We start from the raw sequence: 15,651 nt of genomic DNA on the forward strand, positions 1-15,651 counted from the left end.
ATTTAATTTTTCAAATAGAATTGAATGTCGATATTTACATCCCCTAAAAAAATAATAAACTATCTAAAAATTTATATATTATTATAATTGATAGAATAATAAATATATTAAATATAAATTTATATAAATAAAATAATAGTTATTTTTGAATTAAGGAATAATTAGATGTAAATAAACAGAAATAATTGATGACGTACGATTTTGTTATGAAGTGTACAGTATCAGTTTAGATTTATTGTAATTTCTCAAGTGTGTTTTAAGTGCAGTTTGCGTCTGAATGAAACGAGATTTTTTTTAGGCAACTGTACTACAACTCTTAGTGGATCCTTTCGCAAAAACAGAACGCGAGTTTCATTTCCATATTTTTTGTGAAAATATGGAGAATGAGAACGATACAAATACCATTGGAAATGATACACAATATGTAAAAATTTGTGAACAGAAAACATGTTTCAATACAGATAAAAAGTTATCAGAATTACATCCAAATTTGAGTAAACATCAGCTGAAGAAAGTAAAAAAAAGGGAAAAATGGTTGACACGAAAGGTTGAACGAAGGTTTTTATTTCTCTTTAATAAATTAAAGAATTATGTGATTTTACAATGTATTCGATAATTTCGCTATATAAGGGGATACAAAATTTATTAAATTATATCAAATTACATTTGACAATAATGTTATTAGGTAAAAGTTATTTTAATTTCATAGATTACGTGAGCGAGAAAAAACAAGACAGAAACGAGCATTCGCTCGTGCAAATAATATAGATCTTGGACCATCCAGGAAAGCTTTAAAGAAAAGTACAATGGCAGATAGCAGTTGTAAAATTGGGATAACAGTCGATTTATCTTTCGATGATTTAATGATTGATAAGGATATTGCAAAGTTAACTAAACAAATACTAAGGTGTTATACTTTGAATAGACGAGCTATTGCACCAATGCAATTTTCCCTTACTAGTTTTAATGGGAAGTCAAAAGCTGATATGCAAAAGCACAATGGATATGAACATTGGGATGTATGTTATTTTAATGATATTATAATAAGTTTAGAAAGATAAAAATTGTTAAGTATGATTAAGATAATTTATATCTTAACTTTTATGGAATCTAATCTAATATGGAAATAATTTAAATGTTTGATTTAAAGTTAACAACCTGTATATAATATATAATAATGTATAGGTAAAATTTCATGCAGAACCTTATTTGGATGTTTATCCAAAGGAAAAAATTATATATCTTACTAGTGAATCAGAAAATATTATTACGCAGTTAAAATGTGATTATGTGTACGTTATAGGTGGTCTTGTTGATCATAACAGTCATAAGGTAAGCTAAGGTTTATAACCAAAATTAGATGAGTTCATATAAATTTCTTATACAATACTTATGTTTTAGGGTCTCTGTCATAAATTAGCTATACAAGCTGGTATAACACATGGCAGATTACCTCTAGATAAATTCTTAAGTATGAAAGCAAGGAAAGTTTTGACTGTTGATCATGGTATGTCTGATATACAGCTAAATTCATTAATTAGCATATAAAATTTATGTATATATATACACAAACCTTTTTAGTGTTTGAAATTTTACTTAGAGTCAGTGAAGGAAAAACATGGCAGGAAGCATTTCTACAAGTTTTACCAGAAAGGAAGAATGCACAATTAATTGTACCATTAGAAAACAATAAAGATACATTACATATTTATAATGACAAGAAAGACATTTTTCAGGCAAATGATAAAATAGAATCAAATGTTAAAATTAATGAATTTGAAAACATGAATAATGTGTGTACATAACAAAAATATGTTGTAAATAAAAAAGTAAATGTAATATTGTAGTATATGTACTCTGTTTTATTTTTTTATCAATTATTTTATTATCGTAGTATATTTTATAAAAGATACATATATATACACGAGTTGATGTACACATATGTAAATTATTATAAATAAAAAATACATAAATTCAAATGTACTAATAAAAAGAGACAAATTTTGTTTCTAAGAAATTAGACATTAAGTACATTAAGTGTAGATGTGGGATACAATCTAGAAATAGAGTAATACAAATTACAAAGCATCAATACACATGATCTAAATAAATTAAAGATATCTGCTTTTATTTAAGGTAATTTAACAGATTCACTTTAAATATGATATCTCTAATGCAAAATAAAAATGTGGAGGTAAAACAAAAAATTGTTACACTTTAAAAAAGATGAATTAATTTTTCTCAAATTTTGCAAGAAAATTTCAAAAATATTCTATATTTATGTAAAATTTACACATACATATATCATTTACACTAATTATTTTTGATTGACCCGGAGTTATAAGAATAAATTAGATTTGTATAAAATTAAGTTTTATATTATTCTAGCTTTATTATTGTATTATTACTTCAAATATTATAATTTTATACTTTGTATGACATAATAGAGTTATCATGACTGGAAAATAACTTTCAATATTTAGAAATTGTTTTTTTTTTAAATCATATATTCCTCAAAACACGAAACTTTTCAATAATGATTTATCATTTAATAATTTCTAATGTTCACTGTTTGTCCACATTAAAGTTCATTCTTATACTTTATGAATAAAATATTACTTATGAAATACAGTTAAATGCTTTTTGCAAAATTTGGGCAAAATTAACAATAAATTTAAAAATTTGATATTAATTTTTCACCTATCAATTCTATCAATAAAATTGTCTACGTAAGTGGTATTTTTAATAGCAACCTTATACCAAAATATGTGTAACCAATTTGAAGATAGAGAATATATGCTATTTTGTAATTTAATTTAGACCTTATTATACGGAAATTCTCTTTGTTTGTTAAAAAATTATTTTAAATATTCTTTTTAATAAATTTATGACTAATTCTTTAAGTTTTAAATAGAGTTTTAATGTGAGATTTTTGTAATGAATAAAATATATTATTGATGCATACATATTATTTACATTCTATTTAATACTTAAAGCTGTTTTGCAAAAATTAAATTATGTAATTGATTTGAAACACAAAACAATATTTCAATATTTATGCAGTAGAAAAAATTGATTCCTGATAGATAAAATCATTTTTACATGTCATTTTTGTAATATCAAAAACGGAGTAAATATTTACTATGATAATATTTATCTATTTTCTACCTGCTGCACAATGGATATTGTAGTTTCTAATTTCTTAATTATAATTCGCAGGTAACTATTTTCTGTGTGTGATACATATATACAAAACCATTTTTGGCCATGAAGGTCAAAGCGACATTGAAATTGACAATCGTTATTTGCTCATCTCTATCTCTTTCCCTCAAAGTTTTTTGACAATTGATCTCTTATATATATATACATCAAAAATCGTATATCTTCAAAAATAAAAATTAAGATAATTCTCTCTGTTGCACATAATATGTACAATTTCATGAATATACTTTAGTATAAGTATACATCAATGTAACTATTGAGAAGCTATCATTTGCACGACATAAGAAGAATATCTAAATTTTACTGATAAATTTTTTAGTTTTTATAAATTTAAAGAAGTAATTTGTATCATTTCTGTAGTAACAAAAATAATATCCTTTTAGCTTATCCAAAACTGTGTTATGTTAGATTTGCACAAATATTTGTAAATAAGCAAATAGCTAAAATTATAATAAAATAATTATTTTACTTAATCGTTATCCAAAGTCACCTCTCAACTTAATCCTATTCTGCATAATAACTTCACAGTTCATGTATCAGTTATTTTCATGCAACGTCTAAATTATCAATATCTTGACCATCAATTATTTCAAATTCGCTACCACTTTCATCACTATGAATAACTAGTTTACTTGATATTGGTTCAAGTTCTGCTTCTTCTTCAGAAGATGATCCTTTTTCAAAATGGCCACTTTGAAATTTAATACCATCCACATCAGTTTCTTCAGCACTAAGGTCTAATTCAGAAACTTCTACACCATCAGTACTTCCATCTTCATGTGATGGTATCTTAAGACCCAGAAGATCTTCATCAATAAGAAACTCTATAATCAAAAAATTCTTTTTAATAAGATTTGATAAAAACAGGTATTTATTAAATAGGTATGAAATAGCTCTTTAAATAAATAATATTTAACAATACTAGTATTGAATAATTAGTTATACCATTTTGAGCATCAGACAATACACTTGTCGGTGTTGGAGATTGATCCCCTGATTCTCCAGCTCTTGTAAGAACTTGAAGATTGTCTTCAGTTACTGCTGGTAAAAATTCTTCAATTTCACTATCCCACTCTATAATAAAATGAAAATAATAACATTTAGAATTATCATATACAGAATTAACATTATACTCATTATTAGCTCTTGCTATTAATAAAAATAAAATTTTTTATATTTGACATTATATTAATCACCTTTTTGTACTACCATTTTGCTAGGTAACTTCAACAGTAATGGAGGTCCAAGTAAAATGCTCATACATATTGTATATGTAAGAAGTATACCATTTATAGTACGACCAATAATCCATAGGCCCAAAGAAAGAGAGCATACTGCAGTACAAAACTGAAATCATTTTCAATATTTAGAGTTAATTTTATAGTTATAGTGTAGTCATACTACACTATATATATATTGTAGATATAGTGTAGTCAAAATAAATATATATTAGTTAAATATATTTTACTATTTCTATATTATAAAATATATTTATAAATAAATCATTACCACCCCTGGTTGCTCTTTCCTTAACTGTTTCAACCAATGAATTGCAGATTTTATTATTTTTCCTATTTTTTCAATCTGTTCTGCTTTTGCATAGGAGCTATAAATACATTATACATTTTAATTGAATTAACTGTATATATAAGATAATTATAAGTATATGAGCATAATGTTTTGGAAACTTTAACACATACGCAGCTGTGTCCAATGCTTTATTCTCCTTCTGAACATGAGCTTCCAGGGTACTATAACAGAGCACAGTGAATAGTGCAGCACTACTAGCTGCAGCAAACCCTCGAATTTCTAATACAATAATACCCCTGAAAAATGTATAAAAATTTAATACCTTTTAAAACTTTTTTGTATAGATATATGATTAAATATTTTTTAATTTTCAAAAATATATAATTATGAAATTATTTCTAATTTTTTCTATTCACAGTTTCATTATAAAGTGTATAAATAATTAAATATATAATCAATCATAATTACGAAATAAATATTGCATTTATATGTAATATGGACTGGTCGATTTTCAATCAGACGTTACTTTTTTAATTGTCAACACCTACTGCCATCTAGAATAGTGCTGTAGATCCGGTGGGAAAATACGCAGAAAACATGCAATTCATTCAACAAAGCAAATATGAATGTCACGAAGAAATATAATCGTGGAAAAAGAGATTTTAGAATGTACTACTCGGAACTGCGGAAACCCATCAATGACCGCTTATCTCAACTTGTTTTTGTAACATGCATAAAAAAACATCATATAGTTGACGTTATTTGTACCCTTTTATGAAGAAACACGTACAAAAAATGATGTAAAGTATCAGAATGCTTAAACAGTGACACTGTTATTTACTACTAACAAGTTAAATGCCGAAACACGCACACTTTTACAAACCTTGACCTAGAAGACAAATTACATCGAAGACGTTTAGAAACAGCTGAACGCCTCGCAATAACTTCTACTAATGCGCATAAAATTTTTATTAAGTGTCACTATAGTAAGCTTGTTTACTAGAAAAAGAAAAACATTACAGAGCTTTACGTATAACGAGAAAAAACACGCGTTATATATACTGATTCTTCGGCATTGTGTTAAATGTTACAAGGTTCTTTATTTTGTAATCTAGCTGAAATGAAAATTTAACTTTACAATGAAAAAGCGTGTATCGGTACAGTAGTAATCAAATTTCGCGAAATCACGCATAACATCATATCTTAGTAGTGACGCATATGATATTACAATGCTATACGGACTTACCAAAACAGTATATTGAATATGATGAGGACGGAGATACTGTTCACAGAATTTTCCCACAGAAGGATACTCTCCAAAATGCTACAAAGTCGGCTAGAGGCTTCGAAATTGCACCCGACATTCCGATACCGTTCATCCTCGATAGTTTTATGTTCGTCCTCCGCTTCACTTGCATCATGAGGTGTTGCGTTCCTCATCCATCGAAAATAACATGCCACTCTCGAAAGCAGTTCCATGACAGTTCCAGGTCGACGTTGACTGCTTTTGTCGTCCTAATTTTTGTACTCCTTTGGCATGGTACACCCTCGGAAGACTGTGCGGGAGTATTTTTAGCGCGTGACAACGAGAGTAAGACTTTTGAGAACGAACGAGCAACCGCGGGGGTTTCTTCTGCTTTGCATCGAAGAACAGAGTGAGAAAGAAAGAAAGACTGAGAAAGAAGGAGATGACCTGATAAGACAGAGAAGAAAGAACGGAAAGCGAGAAAGATAGAAATGAATATAAACGAAAGGATGGATTAAGACTATGACTATGACCACGGCTGATACAGTACAAACGAGTGCAACGTGAATGAGTCAGAGAAAGAGAGAGAAAGGGAGGAGAGAAAGAGATAGATAGAGAGAGGGGAAAAGAAAGAGAGAAAGAACAAAGTAAGGGAAAGAAACACAAATGAGAAAGAGACGAAATATATATAAGAACTGAGTGTATACCCTCGCGGTACTTTACAATCGTTCTTGTTAATTTTATGAATATGTACCTTTTTCTTAATCACACGTTTTGTCTTTTTTCGTATCTCTCTAGAAGCACTAGTTCATGGCTAGTTAATGTAACGTGCTACTGATACGACGTACGTACGCCCTCAAGCGTTATTTCACGTACCCTACCTTCACCTACCAGCTCCAACACGTGACTGTGAGACACGAGACGTGGTTGCACCGCGTACAAACAGCAGGAAACGCAGCAATGAAATTTCAAAATTTTAGTCATTCCGCTAATATTTGATACAACACTGCATTTTATATAATATTAAAAATTTGATTCTTAATTTATACTAGAATAGTTAATATCTAATTTATGAAATAAAAAATGATACATTTTATAATTAAGAAGATTAGAAAGAATTACACCGGAAGCTTAAAAAGTCATCTAATCACGAAACTTGTATATATATATATAAATACAATAAGATTCATATTATTTTATATCCTAATTACAAAATTCATTCAATTGTAATTTATATCTACTGTATTCAATAGTCAGACTTCTTTAAAGTTTTTATCTTATCATTTCTATAAAGATTATACAAAATTTCTATAAACTTATATATTTTTTAAAGTAAATTTAATTTCATTGTTGTTCTATATAAATTCACGTTATACTTATCTAGCAATTTTATCACTTAATATATTTATAATATAAAATTACGTTTAATATTTAAACGATATATCTGTATATATATGTATGTACATAAGCGTATGATATTGTATGCACTAATATTCTTTTAAAATGGCAATTTAACCCTTTTTCTTTCTTTTTCTTTTTATAAAATTATTCAATGAATTTACAAGTAAAAAATAAATTAATTAATAGATTGGTTAGTTAAGTGAAAATGTTTTACTTTATACAGGGTAGTTTGTAACTGGTGGTACAAGCGGAAAGGGGGTAATTCTGCGCGAAAAAAGTAGTCGAAAATATAGAATAAAAATTTTTTTTCTTAAAAAAAATTAAGAAAAAAAAATTTTTTTTTTTTAATTTTTCCATCGAGACAACGATCTACAGTGAGATCCGTTATAACGAGACGCGATAAAGTGCAAATGTACCGAGCGAAAATTCAAAGTCGATTTTCTCGAAAACGAAGTCTCAAACGAAAAATTTTTATTCTATATTTTCGACTTCTTTTTTCGCGTAGAATCACCCCCTTTCCGCTTGTACCACCAGTTACCAACCACCCTGTATACTAGAATTCTGTCTGATTAATAAAATCTTTGCTCTACTATCATTTCCTAATAATTTCATTCCACTTTAAATTATGCTAGGTCAGACTCTCTCAAGTTTTCACTTTTACTATATCATAGTAACGTAATAAATGATCTGGTATCCTATCTTCTGAAATTTGATGATATATACGTTAGATTTTGTTAAACAAAATGTTTAGTCTAGTTGTTCAATGTCATTATCATATAACTAGATTTTATTAACGATTTTTCGTAAATGAGGGTAAGTAAAAGTATATAGATTATTGTTTATACGTGATTTACTTGTGACAGTTACCAATAATTTGTAATTATTAAGTATGTATCGTCCTTCAATAAATTTTTTCAAAACTAGTCACTAGAAACTTCCCTAAAATTTTCCGCTATCGTAGTTAAATATATTTAAAATTCTGATATTAACAGGTTAAGGACATTCTACACATAATTCTCTTTTTTTTCATTCGACAACTATTCGATTCCGTTACAAAATCACGGATAATTTTCATTATATAGTTTGTTGGTATTAGAAAGTCTATCATATTATTGCTATCAAAAATTAATGAAAGATGATAATTAAATGAAATAAAGAGTACATTCTTTTAGTCATGCGCTAAAATTTTTATACGATGAATTGAACTAATATAATGATTACTCCAATATACAATGTTAATTATATTATAAATAATTCAAATAATATAGAATATAATTTCCCTATTCCAAAATAAGTAATTGTAATTTATAGTAAATAATAATTACAAATTACGTAATTAAAGATACATTTTATTTCCGTCGTGACCTCTATTCTGCACTTATCTTTGTATTATTTTTATGTATTTACATAATCACACAAGATAATTTGATTATGTATTACCAGGTATTACATTACAGATATTTTACCAGTGATAATTTGTACATATTTGAATACAATTTATGTTAAAATATAACGTATCCTATAAAATTACGTAGTTTATCATAAAATTGCAACTACAACATAATATTGTACTACGTTCTTGTCGCGACGCCAACTTTACGCGCAAATTGCTATCTGTATATTATAAGCAAATTTCTAACAAATTGTTACTATGCACGAGTATCATATTTCGATTAAAAATGTAACTACTTTTTAATTTTTGCAAATATAGTAATTTGAAAGAAATAAAAAAAATTAGAACAGAATTTAACGAAAACTTTGTATATTACATACGCAATTATCTATAAACAAAACTTGTATTTGTGATATCATTATTATTACTATATATAAATATGAAATTCTATTTCACTTTCTATAGTACTTTCTTCTTAGGAACAATACATTACCCTAATGTTGGAGCAGATCATATACGTACACGTAGCTTATTTGCGAAAACCAGGCTGTAAATGTACAAATGAACACATGAAAATATATTATTAACACATAAAAACACAATATTGTACAGTTGAGCCTCGATTATCCGAACAGGTTGGAGGATAAGGACAAGACAGTTCGGATAACCGACTAATTCTGATAATAGAAATTCAGTAGATAGCTATTCTTTCGAACTCTTCTTATTAGTTCAAATATTAGGATTTAAGTGTTACGATTTCAACTTTTCCTTCTTTGACGCAGAATTTATTTCGAATAAAAACAAATAATTGTATGTATTAATATACATACTCATTATAAAAGTGTTTATACGTATTACAAAATTACAATTGATCCTAGTTCAGATAAAAGATGCTCAGCATTAACTTGTTTGCATAAACTAGGTTCTACTATATTTATTTATCTTACAATGAAAATGTAAGATAAGCTGATCTTTTTATCATTATCAATGACAGTAAAACTTTCATTTCAAGTGTATGATTTATCAAATACATCATTTTTATCACGAAATAATTATTTCGTAATAATACTATTTACATACATCTGAAATATTTGTTTGGAAAATTTAGTTATTGTTATACTAAGTTTGTTTCTTTGTTCTGAACGCGAACATATAAATAACAATAAAGTAGTGTAAAAGTTATTAATACAATGTATTATAAAAGCATTAGTTTTTCGGTACATTTAAAATGTCGATTTATGTTGCTTTAACGAGCATTTCGTTAACTGCATATCTATCTATAGACACAATAAAGGAAAAAAATTCATAAACGTTTAGAATAAAAAATCTCGAGATTCGCTTTTGTTATAAATTGCAAAATGATTTATACTTATTACTATGCATTTTGCTATTCTTTACATTTATACAATTTTCTACATATATTTTTAGATTTTTTTTATAAAAAATAAAACATATATGAGACTCAGGAAGACTTAGGTGAAAAACAAGTGAACATTTTGTCAATAAAAACATTTTAGATCTTACAATATCACATATTAAAATGTACCTTATTTATATTTTCTATTTGAAATATTGTGGGTGTATGAAAAATGTCAATAAATATATTTAAAAGAAAAATTCATCACACTCTACTTTAATTTGGTAAGAGTGAATGAAGTTTTCTGAAAGAATTACATCTCATAAATTTTATATTAAAGTCGACAATTGGAAATTATATAAATATATTTTTGTCATAAAAGACAAAAAGGCACTTCTATATAAGTGTTACAATAAGATTAACATTTTAAATCTTTTAACCGTTTCGTATTTTCATGCAGATACCGATTTCTACGTTATAATTTTTCATTGTATACATTGTGTACATAATTTACACTTACATACATACGCACGCATTCATACATAGCAGTCTACGTTATATGGCAGTATTATAATATCATACTTAATGAATAATTTGATAACTTCATATTACATTAAATTCCATTAAATACTTATCAATTATAATGTTAATAATTATTTTAATTAGTGCTAAAGCTTCATTCGCTGCATAATAAAATTTGCTTATCATTTAAATATTAATCAATCAAAAATTTATATTTATGTATAAAAACACAATTTTCTGCAATGAAATAATTTCTTCCATTAAATAGGAATTATTTTCATGATTTTCATTTTCCAGCATATGTTGGATTTTTAAATGTTGAAGTTGCTTGTTTATAAATTGGATTTTCACCCTGTTTAAAGATAATTTAAATGAAAGGTTTTGTAGTATACAAAATATACAAAATTAAAGATAAATTAATATTTTTACCGTGTCCCATTTAGCCATCATTCTTTCCTTTTCAAATCTTGCAAATTCTCTTCTGTCGTGTATAGTTGTTAATAGTTTCCACAAAAGTAATAATGCAAGACCGATTAAAACAATAGCTGCAATTACACCTAATACTATACCGAGCATGTAAACTTGGGGTGGACATTCCCTTTCCTTCTGAGCTCTGACTTTTAGACAATTCGTTTCATTGTAATAATAAACAAAATTATATTTGCAGTCATCTTCATCTATACCGAAGCATGGAACTTCATCCTTATCCACATCTGGTATAACTGTATCAACTGGTTCAGGGACGAATTCTTTGCAATTTTTTGCACATTCCTCTTTATCAGTGAAATTACCAGTACCATACATTTGACATAATACACAATTTTTTAATTCTTCACAACGGCTTGGACAGGTTGGACACTTATTACAGTGTTTACCAGAATATCTAGTATTTCCTTCTTCATGACAAATACATTCACCACAAACACAATCTCCCTAAATGATAAAAGATTAATCGAAGTTAAACTTGTAAAACAAAATAAAGCTTTTTCTTCTCAAAGCAATAAAAATCTTACATGTCCTGAACATAACACTCCATTGGTAGTTCCTGGTGCAATACAAGTCTCATTTGAAGATCTACAATTGCAAGATGGACCAGTCCATCCTGCATTACAGACACATTGGCCACACTCGCATGTTCCATGATTTGAGCACAAATGACCTTGATCTCGATCACATGAGAAATTGTCACATTCACAAAAATGACCTGATATTATCTGTAAAAAAAAAAAAAAAACAACATCATATACTCAATCAAAAAAGATGTAAATTTTTATATTAAAATCATATATCTATATTTACTTCTTCAGGATTTTCTCTTTCTTCACATTCACATTGACCACAAGCACAAGTTCCTCTCCCTGAACAATCTACAAGAGAAGTATTATCAGGTCTACAAGATTGGAAATGTTTATCTAATCCTGTCATTTCTTGATGAGGACTGCATTCACAGCGTTTTCCGAAAAATCCATCATAACATTCACAAATGCCACATTTTAAAGTTCCTACACCGTTACATTCTGGTGATTTCGGTTCATACATAGCACCTTCGCGTTCGCATTCACAGTCACATAACATTTCCAAATTTACAGTAAGCGTTTCATTAATTCCAACCTAAAAAAAGATAAGAAAATTTGTTTGTTTAACTTCAAATATTAAATTATGTAGACAAATGCGAATGCTTTTATTCTTACTGGATAAATATCGAATTTTTGTTTCCATTCAGACCTATTTTCTGGGCAACTCGTGACTTCGATTTCTGCAGTAAATTCCACTTTTGTTCCAACTTTTAATCCGTCACATTTTGAAGTTTCAATAAGCGGACCCGTACCCAAACACTTTGAAAAGTATTTTACCTTCACAGCACTGCTAGCTGTATCTTTCATTTCAACTGAACTTGAAATTGCATCATACTGTTCACGAATTAATTCTACAACATTACTCGAGTCATCTGATAATTTACCAGCAAAAGATCCTTCTACATGTTTAGTCAGTCTTTTATATACATTTATTTGTTCTTCCGTAACAGCCCATATAACATTAATAGCATTTTGCTTAACTTTTAAATTAATTTGAGAAATACTTGGATAGTCTTGTAATGATGAATGCGTGTAAAGTCCTGTACCATCTAAGTGACATTCACCATCATTTGGTTTGACAATTCCACCCAATTTACCATCGCCTGCATAATGAAAACCAGCATCTGTAGAAAATACTAAAAGTCTACGAGCCTTTTCACGCCAGCCAATCTGCTGTCTACAAACTATAGCTTGCATTATTGCATCAAATCCTCCTTCTGGCGCATCTAAGTTTCCAGATACTGAAGCATTTCGCACTAAACTCTACACAGATAAGAAAAGTTGATAATTTTTATGGAATATTCATTGCAAAATTATATTATTATATACTTACTGCAAAATGACTTGTATCTTGAGACAATGTCATAATATTTTTGTAGCCATATGGTGCTGCACATCCATCACATGGTTCTATTAATCTAAAATACAAAACTGACTATAAATTTATCATTAAATGAAATGTAAAATAGTAATTTCAAATTATGCATGCAGAAAGATTATAATTTTTTATGGGAAACTTACGACTTAGGCATTGTACTAACATAAGGCATTACAACTTTATCAACAAAACTGCCAAAACCTAATCGAAAGTTACTTGTAATTTTACTCATACTTTCTACTAAGAGTTGACCTAAATCTGATAATTTTTTCTTGTCATCTTCCATAGATTTACTCAAATCCATAAGATAGTACAAATCAACAGGATAATCTTCAGCTTGTGAATAAGCAAAAGTCATTCTATGTGCCTCATCTAGAAGATTTATATCGTATATCTAATATTGTAAATATTGTTTTCTGCCAAAATAGTTTAATATATAATAACTACAGTAACTTACTTATTCGAAGTTTCAAATTAACTTCTTGTGGCCAAATTTGTACAGCTTCTTGTCTTCTGCTACCACTGCTACTGCTGCTGCTGCTGCTACCACTACTAGTGGACTGTGAACTAGAGCCATGTGTGCTAGAATTCATATATGAATATTCATAACTGTTGGCACCACCATATGCATAACCACCTTTTGTTAAATTTCTATGTCTTATCATACTAAAAACATTGTCTGGATTCCATGTATATTCACCAGGACATGTTGCAAATATTTTAGTATTAATATTTGGCAGAAAACACCGCTTTTCTGAAAATTTCTGTAAAGATTAATATATTTTAATTATTTACATAAAATATACTATATATGAATATTATTATTATTATATTATTAATATACATGTAATTATATTTTAACAAAAAAACTCACTGGTGCTGCACACCAGGCACAATGTGGTGTTTGTATACATTCATGACATGTTTGTTTGCTTATACAAGGATTCATTCCAGTCAATCTCTCTGGAGGTGAGTAATTTGCCTTTACTAATGATATAACAATTGCTATTGCTATTATCCATCTGAAGCTGCCAAACATTCTGCATATAAAATACAAATCTTTTTAGATTAATGCAGTTAATAGATTACATATAAATATACTTTTTAATGTAGTTTATAAATCATAGATAAGATACATTTCTGAAATAAAATAACAATTCTATTACTCTTGTATTAAATTTTAATGAAATTATGACTTTGTACAATCATTTCCACCAAGAATAAGGTAGGTATGAGGTAATATTCTTGTAATTGTTGACTCATCATATTCTTAAAATATACATTCTTAGTTCCCATTTTTATTCTCTAAGAATAAGTATGAAATATGGATTCACTTTCTATGGATAAAAAAATATTAAAAACTTTTAATGGTATTAGTTACTTATTTAAAAGTGGGACAAACTGTGCTTCATTTATAAATACATCATAAAATTTATTTGGCAAGTTACCCATAAATAACTCATGTTACCTTATCATTTTATTTTAACATTATGGCTATAAGTTTGAACCAAATAATAATTAAAATAATCAATTTTGATATCAAAATATTAAAAAATTTATTTTATAAAGTTTCCTTATGAAAACTGTTTCCTTATGAAATGTATATAAGTTATGTTAGATATATATACCTATATAGGAAAGCAAATTTAAAGAAAAAATAAAGTATTTACAAAATATAATTAATTATTTAATAGAAAATTGAGATTTGATTATAAAAGTTCTCCCATACTTTTATTCTTAACTTCAGTAACATTTTGTACATAATCCAAATATAAAAAAATGTTCACTTATAAAATTTCGAAGAATTCTTTTTATTTATATTTTAAAAGTATTCGATATCTTCAAAATACCATTATTCACGGCTTAAAACAGACGGCTTATTCATTCACCACGATGCCGTCATCTTTATATTTACAAAATGATATCTCTTCCTAAACGAAACCACAAATATAAAAACGAAAAAAACTGGATAAGGAATTCTGAGGGCTTACTTTTCCATCAGAAATATCTCTTTCAATTTGTTATTAGAACATCACAAGGTTGACCAATGTTTTCTTTTACTTGAATCGCCATAAAAGGTAACCCATCAAATGCACGCACTCCACAACCAACTGTCTATACCAGATCGTGATAGACTCACACTAGTTACACCACACTACACGTTTTCTGATTGTCTGACTGATCCTGATTCTGATTGTACGTATTGCACAAAGTATTTAATTATACCTAGAGAATACATCTCTTTCGAATAAAATGAACAAATAGAATGCTAGCGCTACATGTGTTCAATCTTAGAACTATCTTTCCTTTTGTGTACGATACACACAAAGCGGAATATTTGAAATCTTATTTAGATTTTGATGTAAATATAATGTTATACATTCTTATTACTGTAAATTAATCCTATAAATAATATTATTATATTAAGAGAAATGAAAAAGTAATTTTACTAATAACATAAAAAAAGCTAGCAACGTTAAATGATATTACCAAACTAGCATCATATATGTATATTCTGCTAAACGA

General features: G+C 27.6%; 3 protein-coding genes across 5 annotated transcripts; 1 reads left to right on the forward strand and 2 right to left on the reverse strand.

Moving 5' to 3' along the window:
* The first annotated feature begins 43 nt into the window (after positions 1–43).
* Positions 44–1,851, forward strand: LOC126863655 (tRNA methyltransferase 10 homolog A). 2 transcript variants are annotated; one of them, XM_050614051.1, is made up of 6 exons: positions 44–193; positions 299–558; positions 710–1,019; positions 1,186–1,332; positions 1,402–1,507; positions 1,582–1,851. In XM_050614051.1, the coding sequence occupies exons 2-6, from the start codon at positions 377–379 to the stop codon at positions 1,803–1,805; spliced, it is 969 nt and encodes a 322-aa protein (XP_050470008.1). In that variant the 5' UTR covers positions 44–193; positions 299–376; the 3' UTR covers positions 1,806–1,851. The 2 variants fall into 2 exon arrangements, with proteins under 2 accessions (XP_050470008.1, XP_050470010.1); XM_050614053.1 differs by having other exon boundaries at positions 174–558; positions 1,601–1,851.
* LOC126863650 (uncharacterized) lies at positions 1,837–6,897 on the reverse strand. Of its 2 annotated transcripts, XM_050614046.1 has the most exons (7): positions 6,753–6,897; positions 5,999–6,308; positions 4,923–5,048; positions 4,732–4,828; positions 4,419–4,569; positions 4,168–4,296; positions 1,837–4,046 (listed from the first exon to the last, which is right to left on the reverse strand). In XM_050614046.1, the coding sequence occupies exons 2-7, from the start codon at positions 6,229–6,231 to the stop codon at positions 3,769–3,771; spliced, it is 1,014 nt and encodes a 337-aa protein (XP_050470003.1). In that variant the 5' UTR covers positions 6,232–6,308; positions 6,753–6,897; the 3' UTR covers positions 1,837–3,768. The 2 variants fall into 2 exon arrangements, with proteins under 2 accessions (XP_050470003.1, XP_050470002.1); XM_050614045.1 differs by lacking the exon at positions 6,753–6,897 and having other exon boundaries at positions 5,999–6,680.
* Positions 6,898–10,496: 3,599 nt separating this feature from the next.
* On the reverse strand, positions 10,497–15,323 carry LOC126863611 (integrin beta-PS). The gene is made up of 10 exons (XM_050613932.1): positions 15,117–15,323; positions 14,000–14,165; positions 13,583–13,889; positions 13,269–13,497; positions 13,081–13,165; positions 12,363–13,010; positions 11,971–12,282; positions 11,685–11,885; positions 11,101–11,604; positions 10,497–11,023 (listed from the first exon to the last, which is right to left on the reverse strand). Exons 1-10 carry the CDS (start codon positions 15,122–15,124, stop codon positions 10,958–10,960), a joined length of 2,526 nt encoding a protein of 841 aa, XP_050469889.1. The 5' UTR covers positions 15,125–15,323; the 3' UTR covers positions 10,497–10,957.
* Positions 15,324–15,651: the final 328 nt, after the last annotated feature.

The sequence above is a fragment of the Bombus huntii genome, chromosome 3 (assembly GCF_024542735.1).
Source record: "Bombus huntii isolate Logan2020A chromosome 3, iyBomHunt1.1, whole genome shotgun sequence".
NCBI lineage: Eukaryota > Metazoa > Arthropoda > Insecta > Hymenoptera > Apidae > Bombus > Bombus huntii.